General features: G+C 48.2%; 1 protein-coding gene across 3 annotated transcripts; it reads right to left on the bottom strand.

Moving 5' to 3' along the window:
• Positions 1 to 4,487: 4,487 nt before the first annotated feature.
• On the bottom strand, positions 4,488 to 16,320 carry CUNH1orf116 (chromosome unknown C1orf116 homolog). Of its 3 annotated transcripts, none has more exons than XM_027082851.1 (4): positions 16,301 to 16,320; positions 10,730 to 10,915; positions 8,185 to 8,362; positions 4,488 to 6,794 (listed from the first exon to the last, which is right to left on the bottom strand). In XM_027082851.1, the coding sequence occupies exons 2-4, from the start codon at positions 10,832 to 10,834 to the stop codon at positions 5,257 to 5,259; spliced, it is 1,821 nt and encodes a 606-aa protein (XP_026938652.1). In that variant the 5' UTR covers positions 10,835 to 10,915; positions 16,301 to 16,320; the 3' UTR covers positions 4,488 to 5,256. The 3 variants fall into 3 exon arrangements, with proteins under 3 accessions (XP_026938652.1, XP_026938651.1, XP_026938653.1); XM_027082850.1 differs by lacking the exon at positions 16,301 to 16,320 and adding an exon at positions 16,176 to 16,294; XM_027082852.1 differs by lacking the exons at positions 10,730 to 10,915; positions 16,301 to 16,320 and adding an exon at positions 16,176 to 16,294.
• Positions 16,321 to 17,244: the final 924 nt, after the last annotated feature.

The raw sequence follows: 17,244 nt of genomic DNA on the forward strand, positions 1-17,244 counted from the left end.
TTCCCTTGGGAATCAGTTAAAGGCCTGGGCTCTAGGGACAGTGAAGATGCTGTGGGGTGGGCAGTGTGTGGGGTGGAAGGGTGGGCAGGTCGGGGGAGGCCCAGAAGCAGCACCACAGATGTAGAGGGAACACAGGAGGATTGATGGTGAGGGCTTTTGACTGTTTCAGGTTGAGGAATTTAGGTGCAGGCTAGGATTAATACAGTCCTCAAGGGGGACCCATTTGGTATCTGAATTAAATATGTATATGATGATAACATTAATAGAGTCCATTTATTGAGCAATGTGCTAAGTGCTTTTTATATGTATTATCTCATTTGATTCTATGCTCATAACTGTAACAGGTAAGTATTGCTATTGCTTCCATGGGGTTCATTCCTGTTATAAGTTCTTTTCTTTTTAACTCTATTTTTAAACTAAGTGACTGTAGGACAGCAGACTGTTCCCTTACAAAGGAAGTTAAAGGAATCAAAAAGAAATAAACTGAAAAGGAAGCTGAGGTGCAGAGAGCCTGACTCCTAAGCCTGTGCTCTTGGCCACTATATGTTCTCAATCCTCTCTTCCCTCTCCTCTCTTCCATCCACCCATCCATCCATCCATCCACCCATCTACCTTTCTGACTATTTATATCCACTTATAGACATAATTCCTCTTTAGCTGGGAGGTTGGATTAGATAGCCTAAAGGTTTCCTTCCAGCTCTTAGGTTCTATGAGGTGTATTTTAGCTTAGACGACCTTGTGATTATTTTTGGCAGGGTGTTGGTCTTCCTAATTAAGTTGCTTGGATGTATTGACACATACACTTCAAGGCTGGCATGAATCAGTCCAGTCCAACCCCCCATTTTATGAATGAGATGAAGTGACTTACTAAAGCTCACCTGGTCCAGAGCTTTTTAAAAAGAATCCGTTTCAGATTATTTTGAACTCTGGATACATGGCAAGTGGTGAATAAAGACAGTGCTCCAGATAGGCAATGAGCAAGAGGGAATGATGGGTGGGATTTAGAACATCATCTGTTTTTACCTCACTGGTATGCTAAGTCAGTGATGGTGATGATGGTGGTGGGGGGGATGGTGATGTGGGTGATGACTCCTCCAGTTCATAGGGCCCTCATATCAGAAGGATTTGGAGAGTTCGCCCAATATACCTTCTTTCCTCCTGCTAACGAATGCCTGATTCATTCCTGAAAGACGCCTACCTTATTTTAGAAAATGCCCCAAGAATCTTGAAACCTCTGTCTCTTCCTGATTTTTAGCCAGAGTTCCCTCCTGTTATGTTTATTCTTTCCCTCCATTTGAAAAATAAATAACTATAGAGCAGCATATAGTTCCCTGAACCACAGTAAAAATAAGTTAAAGGAAGCAAACAGGAGTAAACTCTATGGTCATGGACAACAAGAGATTGATGATAAATGGCAATCTGGGTTTGGGGATAGAGAAGCTGGAAATAGCTGGTTCAGCCTTCACGGAGACAGAAACACCATATTCACTCTGATCCCTTTGTTTTCAAGTTCCGGGACTCACGGCTTGGGTGAAGTTGAGTCACTTGGAGAGCATGCCAAAGCCTACTTGTTAATTTGGACTTTTATCTGCAGCAAGCTCTCTCCGATTTCTTCAGAGCTGAACTGGGTGAGCTCTTGGCTGCCAACCCTGTCTACATTTGCTCCCTTTGAGAAGGAAGGAATAAGACCCAGAAGGAATAATTCTGTCATTTATCGACTATCTATGCTATGTCAAGCACTAAGCTTTAGATTTTTTTATATCACTTGTTCATCTTAATAATCTTGAAAGCCTGGTATTATTATACCCATTTTACAGATGAGAACTCTGAGGTTCAAAAATTAAAGTGTCATCCCCACGGTTCCCTCATTGGTAAGTGATGGAGGTAACCTGAGCCCAGATCTATAGGCTCCATAGTCACTCACGTGAAGAAAAGAGCATGGGAGCATTGTATGTATCTGCCTTCCTTCTTAGATTCTGATTGCGGTAGACGTGCTTTCTCCTGCCCATGCCCCTGGTTCTCCCCCTCCTCTAGTTTATGAACCTACAGCTTCATATTCTGACAGTATGATCCTTTTCTTCCTACAAAATGATCATGGATCGAGGATGAACTGGTTCATCTCACATATTTACACATATTCAAATTCTTCACCTCCGGCTCTAACTCATAACATCAAGTAGGGCCTGCTCTCCAGTCTTTCACTTGCTCTTCTTGCATGCAATAAACACCAACTTTTGCACACCTACGTACCCCCAGGGTGGCATCTGTCATACCACACTTCCCACTATGGAGGAGGCCACCTAAGAGGTGACTGGGTCCATCCCTTTACCTCTGTGTAGGATAGTGCGTGGGCCTGGAGAACTCTCAGGGTGGCATATGAGTGGTGATTCAGAGGAGTGGCTACCAACGCATCTGAGGGCACAGACCCCACCGGGCTAGGCTGAGGAGGGGCCAGCTCCTGTATTTGGCAGATGGTTTGTTTCCAGCAGCAGCAAGACTACAGCAGGCAGGGGATAGTGGAGAAATAAGGCCATGTGAAAGTAGAGTTGTCACTGTGGTTTTTTTTTTTTTCTTCTTTTTTTTGCGATATGCGGGCCTCTCACTGTTGTGGCCTCTCCCGTTGCAGAGCACAGGCTCCAGACGCGCAGGCTCAGCGGCCATGGCTCACGGGCCCAGCCGCTCCGCGGCATGCGGGATCTTCCCGGACCGGGGCTCGAACCCGTGTCCCCTGCATCGGCAGGCGGACTCCCAACCACTGCGCCACCAGGGAAGCCCATCACTGTGGTTTTTAAACTCATATTTCTGCCTAAAATCCTTCAAAGGGGATAAGAACAACCCTGACCCCACTCTCACCTCTCCCCCAATCAGTTCTAGCTGAATGAAGAGCAGTCCTACCTGGGACAGGAAGATGGATGCAACTCAGGACAGTGGATGTCCTCACTACCTCCCCTTGATGTTCTTCAAAATGAGGACAACCAGGTTTGGATTTATTATCCTATTCTTGAATCCCAAAGACCATCCTTAGAGCAAAACATGCTCTTTGAAGGCCAAGGACATGGGGAAGCATGGTATCTTTAAATAACAAGGGGACGGAGTATCTCAAATTGGGTGACTTGGGGAACCAGGCAGGATGAAAATACAGAGCAGCAGGGCAGACTGTGTGTAACTCTGCTTTGTCTGGGAGAGAAACTGCCTTCACCAGGGAGTGGGATTTAACAGGATGTGGCCCTGACCAACCTGTTAGTGAGGCTTGTGTTAATGCCAAGGCCCCAGATTCCTACCAAGTCTTACTTCATAGCTGGCCCCAAGTTTCCCTATTTATCAGGGAAATTAATAAATAATAAAGTGAGCATTCTTCAGGTTGTGTCTTGGGAAGCAGTTCAACCAAATACAGCATGTCTGACCAGTATTGCGGGAGGGGGTCTTCTCTCTCTGGGGGGTGTCTGTGGTTAAGATGTGGCTCAGACAGTCATGGGTGACCCTATTGGCTGTGACAGGCCAGGTCCTCACCCAGGGCCAGGAGTAAGGCATCAGCTTTTGGGTGTGTGTGTGAGAGTGTACACAGAAACTGTCACAACCACATCCCACATGCCATAGCAGGGCGCAGCCATTTGTTGTCCTTACCTTAACCTCCTCACCACTTGCAGAGATACAGAGCCTTGATGTGCTGGGTCCTTAAGGACACAGCCCAGAAACGCTCAGCAGACCTAAAGGGCACTTTTTCAACCCGGTTCCCTTTATCTGCCCGTCACATCTGGGGACCTTGGACTCCAACCAGGTCACGTCTCTGAATAACATTAATTTCTTAAGGGGAAGCAGGGGTCACGCCCAGCCATGTCTGATCTCCAAGCTTGTATTCACAAGCCCACACCACCTACCCACAGTACGCCCTTCCAGCATGTGCTCAAGGTGCATAACTTGGTCAGGGAACTTGGGATTAAAAATGAGTTATTATATTGCTACTTTCCCAAACTAAGTAAAAACCCACAACACTAAATACGATCCTGAACAACGTTTAATCTCTGATGTTTCGGAAGACACTTTAGATCTTGAAGAGCTTTAGGGCTGGGCCTTTGCTGGTGACTCCTTAGGATGCTGAGTGGAGGGACAAAGGGACCGCTGGAGGGGAGGGTCACGCGGCATGGGAGCGGCATCAGGCGCTCCAGCTCTGATCTCAGTTCTGTTACTAAACAGCAGAGTGACTGCGATGAGTCACTTCCCTTCCCCATCAGGGTGGGACTAGAGTGTCTCTAAGGCCCCTCCCAGCTCTGATAGTCTATGAATAATTAGCAGAGCATGCACTGTGCTGATTTCCCATAGGAATTGAGGAAATCAAAAAACAACTTGTAATAGTGTAGACAAAGGCCTGTAAGAGTCCCTCGGTATTTACAAAGCCTCTGGGCTTGGGCTCCCATCTCACTGTTGGCCCAGCCCTGGGGTCACTGTGCAGACTGAGATCCGGAGCAGGAAGGATAGGCACATCAGAGTCAGGGACCACCGTAGTTTATTACTGAATTTAACAAGCCCACAGACAAGGCCCTCTCCAGTGGAGGTGTGTGCAGCGTGGGCACTCATCCTGACTTCTCAGGCCAGCAAGAGCTCTCCTGGTATCAGTCAACCAAGAGTTTTTAGTGACAGGGATGTGTCTGGTCCTTGGGACTAGGGACAGAGAGAAGGCAGCAGACGATGAGATAACAAACCAACTCCTCTTGGCCGCAGGCCCCTATCCGGGAGGCCAGAAGCGAGAGGGGAATCCAGCAAGGTCTGTGCCAGTCTCCACCCACTGCAGGGGTTCTGGGAGGCCCACATTTCATGTGATCCTGCATTTGCCTAGGGTCACGGGTACATCCATTGTCCCATTTGACTTTTTTTTCTCAGGCTTAGCCACCCCTCTGCACTCAGTTCTGGCTTGCCTGAGCTCTACCCGATGTAAGAAAGTTTCCAACAAGTGAGGAATTCTGAGCAATGACTCTGTCATATAAATAGCTTCGGTGATAGACACAGCCTATACCACACACACACACCCTCCTGTGGAAATCATCTTCAGGGTGGTTCACGCAGGCGCTCATTGGTACAGCCACTCTGAATAGAAATGTGTGCTCCAATCTCTCCCTCGGAGAGAAGAGGACCCTGCAGAGAAGCCGACCCCTGCCCAGCCCCTGACTTGTGAGGTGGGGTAGACTAAGTGGAACCCTGGGTCTCTTCTCGAATAACGGGGTGCGGGAGGGGTTGTGTGGGGGTGCTGGTGGCCAGTGCCTACTTCTTCAACAGGCCCAGCTTCTTGAGAGCCTCCCTTCTTTTTTCATCAGACACGCCTTTTGGGGAGATCTTGACACTGACACAGTGGGATCGAGGCAGCATGTCACGGCTCTGTCCTTGGTAAGACAGGCGCTTGGAACCCAGCTCATGCTCCGGGTCGGCCAACTTGCCCACCTGGATACCCTCTAAGTCCTTCCTGGTGCCCAAGGAGGCCGGGCGCGGTCGGGAGTTACGCAAGACGTTGGGTGAGATCTTGTCCAAGAAGGAGGCTTTTCCCAGAGAGGTGCTGGTTTTGGGGCTGCAGTCTTTCTCTGCTGAGAGGTAGCTGCTCAGCCCCACGCCTGAACGCTCCAGCGTGTTGGACTTGAAGTTCATCTGTCTCAGGCCAGGGATGCTGCTCTCCTGGAGAGTCAGCCCAGAGTCTGGCTTCGGCTGAGTGAGGGGACTATTTGCCCGTGGGGCCCTAGGGATAGGAATTGGCATGGATTTGTCAGCTGGAACTTTCCCTGGAGTGGCTTCCTGGGCAGGAACCAAAACATTGCCTGGAGAAGATGGCTGAGCTGGAGCCGGACCCGGAGCTTTCACTGGAGAAGGTCCCCGCATTGGTGCAGGTGCTGGAGCCTTTCCTGTCGCTGTTGAGACCTGAGCTGGAACCACAGGCGGAGCCGGGGAGGGGGCCTGCGTGCGAGTCTCCCTGAGCCTGACGGAGGGCCTACTTAAGTGGGTGCTGGCCTCATCTTGGTCCTGGGGCAGCCCCAGCTTCTCCAGCGCTTCCCTGCGTGCTCTCCTCTGCTCCTGCAGTGATGACGAGGTGGGGCCCGAGTCTCCAGGGCCAGCCTCCGAGTGGCAAGACAGCCGGTTCTGGGGATCACTGTGGAAACCACCCCGGCTACTCTTCAGAACAATATTTGGCGGCAGCTTCCGTGGCTTAGGGGCTGTGAGGGGAGCCAGCCGGGCATGTGGAGCCCCCTCTGATGGGACAGGAACATCTTCAGCTTTTGCATTCTGAGAGGACACAGCGGGAGGAGGCCGAGGCTGTCCAGGTTCCCCGGTTGAGCCTTCCTCATTGGCTTTCTGGGACATGGCCTCTGAAGTGGTCTCCCTTTTCTGCTGGAGGCTGAGTGATGTGTGGACCTGGGGCCTGGGACTCAGCTCCCCTGGCTGTCTGGGCAGGCCGCGTTGCCCACGCTGCTCCGGCTGGGTGTCCCGGAAGGCCTCTGGTGGGGGGATGAAAGCCCTGTCCAGATCAAGGGCAGCGTCCCGGGGGCCCGTCGGTGCCTGGGGGGGCTCACTGCTCTGGCCCACCTGCTCTTTCTCAGGCCCTGGGACAAGCCCGTCAGATACCCCTGGGATGTGGCTGTTAGTGTGTGTGGTGCTTTTTCTGAGGATCTGGTCTCTGCCGATGTGGATATTTCTGGGGAGGCTGCAGGAGCCAGACCTGAGGCCCAGGCTTTGAGACTCAGGCAGATGAGACAAGCTGAATGGAGTCACTCTTTTCGGCTGTGTTCCTTGCTGAACGGTCTCTTTCGGATGTCCTGTGAGGGTCAGGAAAACAGGCAAAGAAGAGTGCGTGGTGAGAACCCTGCTGCCGGGGGGAAAGAAAACACCTCCCAGACTCTGATCTCTAATTAGCAATGGATGGGTTTTGTTTTTTGCGGTTTCTTTGCTCTTAAAGGGCAGAACTCTTGTTTGGATGTCATTTAGACTAACAGATCAGTACTAGCAGTTTCCCTTCAACCAAGGATTAATGTTTCCTGATGGCTGGGGAAAGGGCAGCCCCAGACAGCTCCATGTTCCTGACTCAGGCTCTTTCTAACCCTCTACAGAGGCAGGGTTGGTTGGGGTTCAGGACAGTCCCTCTAGCTATCCTGGGGCCCTCAGGTAACAGAGCCCAGTGGGAGCATTCAGCATTGAACATGGTCAACAGGTGATTTGCTCTTGCCGGACCAGGCTTCTGCCTTCTTCTGCCTTCACTTTCTATAGGCACCTGGATGATTCTGTAATGGCCACAGCTGTCCCCACACCCCAGAGTGACAGGGGCTCTTTTCTTCCAGTGAGTAAGCACGTGTATCAGGCCCACTGGACCAGGAAATCAGCACCAGGCAGCAGAGGAAGCCCCACCTCCCCACTTCCTCCTCTATCTCAGGGAGGGTCTAACACATTGTCAATAAATATTTGCTAAATGAATGAATAAGTGATCACAGTCCGGATACCAATGGGTCTGTCTTCAGGAGTAAAATGCCCCCCTCGCCCTGGGGCATATGGCCCTGCACTCATGGCCACACTTAAATGTCATCTTGTTTCCCGTCTACTGAGCCTCAACGCCACTCCATACTCTCTCACAAGGCCCTTGAGACGTCACCCACTGAAGTTAAGGGAGCCCTTCCCTCTTCTTATCTCCTGCAGCCTCATCCTCTGGGTCACCCAGATTAGCTCCACAGATTAACTTAGTTTTTCCAGAGCCAACCACCCACCCCTCCCTGAATCTCTCCCTCACCTCTGTGGTCATATTGCTTTAGAATTTCTCCATAAGAGGATGGGTGCTGGTCAAACCCCTTTCCCTCCCAGGCCTCTGATACTTCATAGAAAGACATAGAAGGCTGACTTGTCGGCAATCCCTCCTTCCCTGCAGGGACAACAAGGCTTTATTCCAGCCATGAGAATGCAGAGGAGAGCATTTGTTCCTTCTTCTGCCTGTGACCCTTAGAGCAGAGGGCAGACAAGACGGAGAGTGGCCAGAGGATGTACTGCTTTTTTTGGGGGTTTTATTTTTTGTTTTTTTTTTGGCCTCACAGCATGTGGGCGGGATCTTAGTTCCCCGACCTGGGATCGAACCCGTGCCCTCTGCAGTGGAAGCACCGAGTCCTAACCGCTGGACCTCCAAGGAAGTCCCCTTTTTTGATTTTTTTAGACACTCTCTCTTACCCTGGGCGGCAGGCTGGGTCGTGGGCAGTGTTCGGGGACCTCGGGGAGTTGTGGCTTGACCAGACTTGTCAGTGGACAGTCCACTGTCAGCCTCGGTGTCCAATGAGCCAATGGTTTTCTCTAAGAAGAGCAGACACTCCTTCTCTTCAGCGGACAGGAAGTCGTAGCTGCTGTCACTCTAGAGAGAGGAGAGGGCTCTGTGAGAGGTAGCTCCCCAGAAACTGGCGGGGCCCGAGAACCACCCTGCGCTGGGAAGGATTGCTGAAGAGCTGGAAACCCCTCCATCATGCCACTCTGCAGACCTGCTTGAGCTGCTTCCTGAAACTGCAGGCACCAAGGAGGGCAGAGACTGTCGGGCTGCTGTGCCAGTAACACCCAGCCGGGCAGGCAGATGGCAAATGACCTTTCTTTTGTTCACTCCTGGGTGGAATGCTTAGGGGCAAAGATCAGAAGCAGTCCCAGGTTCTAATTCCACTTCTTCTGTGTAACCTATGTCAAGTATCTCATTTCGCGTGTCTCCAGTGTTGTTCTAAACTATATGGGCAGCATGATGATTTGACCTTAAACTTGAATGGTATTGCTTTTAACTTTTCAAAGTACTTCTGCATTCTTGATCTGGCATGTCAAGGACAGTATGAGGACAAACAGGAAAGACAGCCGATTTATCATGACTAGTCACAGATCAATTTACTAAGTAATTTACACTTGACTTTGAAATGCATTCCATACAGGATTTTTTTTTCCCTTTTGTGTATTTACTTTCTTGATAGCATTTGGCTCTGGCTAACATTAAAAAACGTGTGCATTTATTTCTTAAGCAAATATTAATTTAAGGGAGGAAGGTGGAGAAACTGGTATGGGGTGAGGGGAAAGCAACTTAGTATTAAATATTAAGTAGAAATTAAAATAAATAATTTTCATTATGAGAAAGCACATAGGAGTGTTTGGGAGAACAGGTGAGGCCCTTTCAGATGGTTACTGCCTATGTTCTACAAGGCTAGGAAGATCCATGGGATAATCGCTCTCCAAAGTTGAAGGTTGAAGGGAGGACCAAAAGGGCAGATGGGAATATAGGAAATTTGGCCTGAGTCCCTTCCTGCCGTCTCTACCCCTCTTCCTAATATTGGAGATACTACAGAGTTATATATTTTCCAGACCCACTCAGATGTCCAGGAAAGATTTTGAGAAAGCCCTAAAAATATCTTAGGGGGAGGGGAGATGGTTGTTGGAATAACTTCTCCAGTTCCCCAGGCTCCTTAAAGAATCATCTGTCAGTTGATTGAGGGAGGCTTACATTGTCAAGGGAAGTCCCGAATACAGCCCTTGGAAGCCTTGATGCAGACCCCAGAGGTTCCCTAAACAAAACCTTCTCTACTGCCCTCCTCCTACTAAAATAGTCTTCCAAAACTCCAATTCTGAATTTCTCCTTTATGGATGACTCACTTTGAAAACCTTTAATCCCTGTCACATTCTGTGTCCAGTGGCATGTAACTACTCATGTTGGCCTCTGCTTAACAGAAACTGAACATGGTCTGTGAGGTCCCATCATCTAGGGTTAAAAAGAAATTATCTACAGATTGTCTGCACTTTAGGTTTTTTGTGTGTTGTGTGCTGCTTTTTCTACTTCATTTTTACATATCAAAACTCACCGACTATATCAAACATCTTTGACATTCAGTAGAGATCATTACGATCCTTAAATTATCAAATACCTCTACGTATAGGATATAGAACAATAAAGTATAAATTCTCAAGGGTTATTATGTATGTGATGAGTACCCATAACAAAGGAATGCTTACATTTGGACATAGGACGGATTTACTCTGTCACACCAACCTTATAAGAATTGAGATTTAAATTCATGCCCAGAAAAATGACAATTTATTACATGTCACTCACAAATAGTTAAACACAGGGACTTTGGAAAATTCTCAGTCTCTGCTTACAGATAGGCTATTTCTTTTCTACATAGAAGCACGTGCTAAGTGCTTTACATGCATTTCATTCACTCACCTCAAGAACCCTATGAATTTGGTATTAATATTATGCCCATCTTAAACCTGAAACTGAAGCTTAGAGAAATTAAGTAATTTGTCCAAGGTCGTAGAGCTTATAAGTAGAGAACCCAGATCTGTTTGGCTCCAGAACCCAGGCTCTTAACTGCTCCGTGCTCTTTGATCTTTGTAAAAGATGGAAGTAACGCTGTTCTTTGCAGAGGACTTCAGGAATCCACGTGCTACAAGGATCTACGTTCTAGTTTCCACCGTGACCTCAGATCACTGACCCACTCTCTCATCTCAATTAAACCACCCAACCTAATGAAAACTGGGAAAAACTCTCATTTGTCCTATTACTCTCTGGGGTTGTCCCACTCTATTCTCTGTAGAACCAGGGGTGACTCAGAGGCAGAATACCAACTGGTGTGATTCACTCCCTGACAAGGAAGATGAAAGACAAGGAGCAGTGAGCAAGGATGGTGGTGGGTAGGGCAGGGCAGGGCAGGGGTGCGGAGAGCGGGCCAGGCTGCAGACAGAGAGTACGTACAGATCCAGAGAGGGTGGAGGTGGTGCTCATCATGCTATCGCAGCTGCCAATGTGGGTCACGGGTTCCAAGCCAGGCCCTGCTGGCCACAGCTCTCTCTCGGGCATCGCCTGAAGCAAGGTGCAGGGGTGGTGAAAGGGGCTCTCAGAGGGGAAGCGAAGGGAAGCGAAGAATGTCCCAGGCCGGGCCTGAAAAGAGAAGAATCAAAGCCACGTGTGAGCTGAGCCAGGCTCCAGCGAGGCTCTGCTCAGGCCCTGGAGCAGCATGGCAGCAGGGACACCAAGCAAACAGAGAGCTGGAAGGGGCCATGCTCAGCCATGACCCAAACCCAAACCCCCAGCCTGCAGGGGGACACATAAGCTGGACATGTAAGGACGCATAAGCTGGCTTACATACATGCAGAAGGTCAGACTTAGGTGGTGGAGAAGCAGTCTAGTCAGAAAAGAGATTCCATCATTTCTCTTGGTCACGTTTTTTCTCTGAACCAGGGAGCTTAACCTACATTTTCATTACTATAAACACTACATATTACAGGAGTTAAAGCTTGGGTTCTGGAGGTAGCTGGATCTGGGTTCAAATTCCAGTTCCACCATTTAAAGTGTTGTGATGAGGCAAATTACTCTTTGAATCTGTTTTTCTTCATTAAATAGGGTTAATAGTAAGACTAAATGAGAACCAATAGCACAGTTTAGTTTGTAGTAAGTAAGCAAACACTTAAGGAATAAATGAGTAACTACTACTGTTTTTGTAATAAGAAAAAGACAAGATCCATCTCGGATCAAAGTAGACTGAAGCAAGGGAAATAAAAGCTTTCTTTAAAAAAAAGGAACAGGGCCCGTAATAGTACCCACCTTAAAGGGTTTTCGTGACTATAGAATGAAATACTCCATGGAAAACACTTTGTACAGTGCACGGCCCTGTAACAGTCAGCTGCTACCGTAGCCACATCATCAGCACCATCACAACGACCCCCACCTCAGCCACTGTCATCCCCTAGTCTGGGAGGGATGTGCATGGCACCCCAGTGGTGGACGGAAACCCAGTTTCCCTCTTGTGTATCACCCTCCCGATGTTGCATTTATTCCCAATGAGATTCCCTAATCTGTGTCAAATGGACAAGAGCAATGTTCTAGGTAGCTTTCTCCCAACTCCAACTCACAGGGAAAGAACAGTTTCAAGTTCATCGTGCCAACAGAAATAGCAAAGGAAGGTAGCGTCATCTTCCTTCAGGGAATCCCAGGGATTTTCATATTCCTGTTTGTGGGGAAAACTCCATCAGAGCTGGAAAGGCCAAAGGTGACTCTCCTATGCTCAAATGAAATTCTAGAAGAATTAAGATTAAAGACAGTTCTAAGATCAGGTAGGGACCTGGGGGAAGAGCTAGAATTAGAGTATACTTTGTCTGCTTCTGAATCCATATTTTCCCCACAATGCCATGCTTTATTTTCTACCATCTTTCCCACCTTCTGAATGCTAGGTAAAATGTCCTGGAAGATTGGGTTTTATTTGAGATCTTGAGACTTGGGGTTTAGATTCCAAGGCGGGTTATCTTTCTTGCCTCTGCCAATAATTGCTTCCAGTGCCAAAGTCAGGTTTGGGCTGTGCTGGGTGAGTCAGTCTGCCAACCACTTAGAGCTGACAGACACAAGGCCTCACAGAGCTCCCTTCCTGCTTGGGAGGAGACCTTCAACTGGGGCAGGTAGGGAGGGGGCAGGACAATGGGGAAGGAAGAGGTAAGATCTGTTATGGGCAAGACACATGTAGTTCACGCGGGTCCAAAGACTCTCAGGAGAGAGAGGGAGAACCAGAGGGGACAGAGATACCAAAGAAACCCAGTGATAAATCAACATGGGGTAAGATAACTCCTGGGATTCCTTCATGAGGTTAGTTCCCCATTATCCAGAATCCCAAAGAAACAGAAATGTGAGAAGTCATGTGGATGAAGTTCAGTCACCTCAGCTAGCCTCTCCGTTAATGACTGTCTAGGTTCCAAAAGTACTGACTCATTCCTAACATTCTGAAGGGCTGAGACCACTACAACGAAGAGGATCCATTTCTCGTTAGCCTAGGCACACAGAAGGCACTCAAAAAATGCTGATGAATAAACGTCATTTGTTCTAGCGTCTACTGAGTTGACACTAGAACTCAGTAGACATTAGAACTAGTTGAACTGTTGGAAGGTCTCTTTTTTGGCTTCTACCCTATTACTGTAAGCTCTTTTAAAAAATTTTTAAAAAATACATTTACTTATTTATTTATTTTTTGGTGCATTGGGTCTTTGTTGCTACACGCGGGCTTTCTCTAGTTGTGGCGAGCGGGCGCTACTCTTCGTTGTGGTGCGCGGGCTTCTCATTGCAGTGGCTTCTCTTGTTGCAGATCACGGGCTCCAGGCATGTGGGCTTCACTAGCTGCAGCACACGGGCTTAGCTGCTCTGCGGCATGTGGGATCTTCCTGGACCAGGGCTCGAACCCATGTCCGGCAGGCAGATTCTTAACCACTGTGCCACCAGGGAAGCCCCATGTAAGCTCTTTTTTAATATTTTGTTTCCCAGAAAATATATGGCTTAATGGAATTTGGGCAATGCTTTCAGTTACACTAACATTTATGAGTACCTAATAGGCATGGGGCATGCAAAACTTTGTTAAGACAAAGGTATTGCTTCCAAGAAGTCAGTGTAGATCCCAGGGTCTGTTTTTTTGGCTCTAGTTTTCCTATCTGTTACACTGGGGCAGTAACTATTAAAAGCGACGCACTGTAGAATGTTCTCTGTGAATGGATGAGCAGATGCTGCCTTTCCCTTTCAGAGAAAAATGACTACCCTTGTTCCTCCAAGCACAGTTCGGACTTTACAGTGGTGTGCTAGCCTCTCCTCCCTCCCAGGGCAGCCTAACACATTCTCACTTTGAAACAAAGGATGGCCTGAAGCAGCTGGAAGAGATAGAAACAATATGCTTTAAAAAACACACCAGGGTATAGCTTACAAAGTGCTTTCAGATAACCTGATACCTTAGGCAGGATGTGGCATTTTCTCCATTTGACAGATGCAAAAGCTGGGGCTCTTTCTACCTCCCCTTCCTATGGGAAGTAGGAAATGATTTATAACTGCATCTATTGGGCAGCCTGTGGCTCCCAGCCCTTCAAGAGGGCATTACAGCAGCTGTCCAGAGGCAAGAGGGCCGGGTACCTAAAGAAGGGCCACTGGCCACGTCTGACTAAACACTGAAAGCCCTAAGACCACTCTTCTCTGATTCAGATTTATGCATCCAGGCCAGCTTTTTGTCCCCACAATAGCTATTTCCAGAATAAGGGAAAGACACCAAATGCCACTGAAGCTCAAGTCATAGGCACAACAAAATCACTGCAGAGATTAACCTGAACCTGAAACCGAAGCTGAATGAGCTCTAAGGTGCTCACACCTCATCTCCACACCTAGTGTCCTGACCCGAAAAGTCTGAACCATAAAGACGTCTTCTCTTCTTCTCACCACCCTCTCCTTCCCTCACCAGTCTGACCTGACCTGGAGGCTGCATTTCCTTCCACCAACTTTACAACCTTGAAACTTGGGGGCTATTTCAGGGCAGCCATTGAAACCTGAGGTATTTCTACTTGATAAGAAGCCTGAACAGCATGCAAAACACTCAAGGTGAGAGTTCTGTATTTTTTAACCCTTGACCTCTTTGGGCAGCTTGAGGGGAGGAGGGAACAGGTTAAGAAATGTGCACAGCCTATATCGGGGCCACCCATGCAAAGGTACATTAAATATTAACTACTCCCTGAAACCAGTCAAGCCTTGGAGGAGAGTAAATAAATGGCGTGTGGAACTCTGGTATCTGGAGGGGGTGGGGTGGGAAGAGGCCTCCAGCTCCACTCCTGTTTGGCTTCTCTGTACCATCTGAACAGACCCAAGGCCCCCTTATCACCCTCTTCCTGTGACCCCATTCCTATATCCTCCAAGAGCTGAGCTCTCTCCCCAGTGGTCAAAGAGGTTTCCTGTTTCTCTTAGACCGGGTGCCTCTGCTTTTTGCTGACCACCCAAAATGTGCCTTGGGCTGGAGAACATCCTAAGGAAAAGGCCAAGAAGACTAAAAGTTGCACTGTGTGTGTATCCCTCTCCAAAAGCACATGGGCAATTTTCTGTTTGTGTTTAAGCAATGATATAATCGCCTCTTTCACCAGTGGGTTTGAGGGAGAGGGTGGGTGGAAATATCACCTGCACAGAAGAACTTTGCTTGACACTGCAGCTTACCTTTATTGCTGACGAGGTCGCCATGTATAGCAGCCCTCAGTCAGTGAGCTTGGCGGGCTGGTTCTGTGGTGTGGGCTGAGCTAAATAAAGCCTAAAGCTTCAGTTGCTAGGATGAAACCCAATATATTCACTCAGGGCTTGTGTGCCAGGCCCTGGGATCCTGGCACTGGGTCTTCCCACTTCCCTCTTTCTGGAAGCAGGAGGAAAAGGGGAGAAGTTAGGGACCAGAGTGTTAATCCCCACAAGCTGGATGGCGGAGAGCTGACTTGCTACTCTGACTTGACTTCTACACCCAGCGTCCTTGTGCAGGGAATCTGGGCACACAGACTGCCAACTGGGACACCCGAAGGAAGTCAAAGCAAAACCACAACACTGGTCTGGTTCTCCTCTCTGGACTCTGCCACACTGCTTTGGCCTGAGCCCCACTCGGAATTCCTACTAGACTCAACATGTTACCGTGAAATATTAATGTAGGTGAGGCCCCGGCACAGTTGAGTAGCTTCCTGTTTGCCAATCCCTGTGTCTATTCACAGGCAAAGTCAGAAATTTAATGAAGCTGAACTCAAATAGGCTTGACTTTGCAACTAGACTATCCGTGGGTTTTCCGAAGATGAGCTGGTAGCCTGAGCTGGCATTTTCCCAATGTAACCAAATCTCACACACCCTTACAAAAACATAGCACAGCTCACACCTTACACACCCATCCACAAAGAGCTCCATTATCACACTACCATTACTGAACACACACGCGCACACACACACACACACACTGCACCCTTCATTTAAATAACAATAGACATTGAGTTCATAAAGCCATGAGAAATTTGCCTGTTAGAATGGAAAACCAAAGCACTTTTCTTCCCCAGGCGATTTTCCATTTTGACCTCCTCTAACAATTCTCTTCCAAAATCACAGTGCAACTTCAATGATTCAGAGATGGAAATTTCTAAAACAAATCTGTTTTCTTGTTGCCAGCACAATATGCTCATCCAACCTAAACAGGCGGATGGAAAAAAAAAAATGTGTCTCAGCCTGGGTCTCCACTAAAACACTCCAATCTCAAGAAGCTACCAACTCACTCTGATCCCGTACTGGACACAGGGAGTTGAGGAACAGAGAGGAAAGACCCCCACCTGGTGTATAAAGGGCTCCCCCCTTGCTGCAGAATAAGCAATAGTTAGTTGGTTAGGAATTAACTCACCTTCACTGGGCGGGGGGCTGAAGAGAGGAAAGGAATACCCTTATATTTCAAAGGGCAGAGACGGAGACAGAGACTGCTTCCCCTGCTTCCTACTGTTTTCTTCTTTTGACCTCTCCCTGACTTACCTAGACAGGTAAAATCTTCATCCGTGCTGCCTCACCCCACCCTGGCAACTGACACTCAGCCAATCCCAGCCCTCTCTCCCTACTTCTCATTCCAGCTGTTTATCCAGGGAGGGCGTGGGAGGGGATGGCGCAGGGCGGTGCTGCTCTCACTTAGCCAATCGTCTCTTGCCCTCCCTTCCTCGTTGAGAGCCAATAAAGAGCCTTTAATAATAGAGGAGGGCTGGAAGGAGGGGGACCGGTTTGGGCTGAGACTGGACGGAAGGAGAGTCGGCATGTTATTTAAAAAAATATATTGTTATAAAGAAACACAGTCCACTAGGCAGTATGCTTTTCCGTGTGTCTGTTTGAAACTTGATTTTCTATCTATAATTGCCTTCTTCCTCTCGAAGTAGTCCCCTGAGTTCTGCAAGTTAAAATCCTTTGTGGCCAGTTTTGCTACTCGCTTTTTTAGCTTTTCAGAGTCACTGTCATCCTCAAGCTTTTTCCTAGCGGCTCATAATCCTAGCAACTCCACTCAGGACCACAGAAACAAGGCGTCTAAGGCAAGAGATGCTGGCACTGAGACAACCATTGCCCTATAGTTTGCCAACGACCTTCTTGGCCTCATTTACTTCTGGGGGAAATAAAACCATTTTCTCCCCCAAGAGGTCCCTGTTCTGATGAAAAAGCGACTGGACAGCCTTGAGGGAGGGAACATGCGTGCTGTCATTTGGGTCTCTGGTCCCTTTTAGCTGTGCATGGAAGGTAGCAATGAATATTAAGAAATAAAAACAAAAGAAGCTACCAACCAGTTTAGCAACTCCTATCTCCTTCCAGTAGCCGATTTCTGGCACCTGTAGTTAAAACAACCAGAAGAGAGTAAGGAGAAGAGAGTAGTTGGAAGAACCCAATGCTTTCAGGAAGGAATCTTCCTCCAGGAATGGAAGCCACTTTTACCAGATGTG

The sequence above is a fragment of the Aethalodelphis obliquidens genome, unplaced genomic scaffold, assembly GCF_003676395.1.
Source record: "Aethalodelphis obliquidens isolate GAN/ISIS:26980383/991018 unplaced genomic scaffold, ASM367639v1 scaffold48, whole genome shotgun sequence".
In the NCBI taxonomy this organism is placed as follows: Eukaryota; Metazoa; Chordata; class Mammalia; order Artiodactyla; family Delphinidae; genus Aethalodelphis; species Aethalodelphis obliquidens.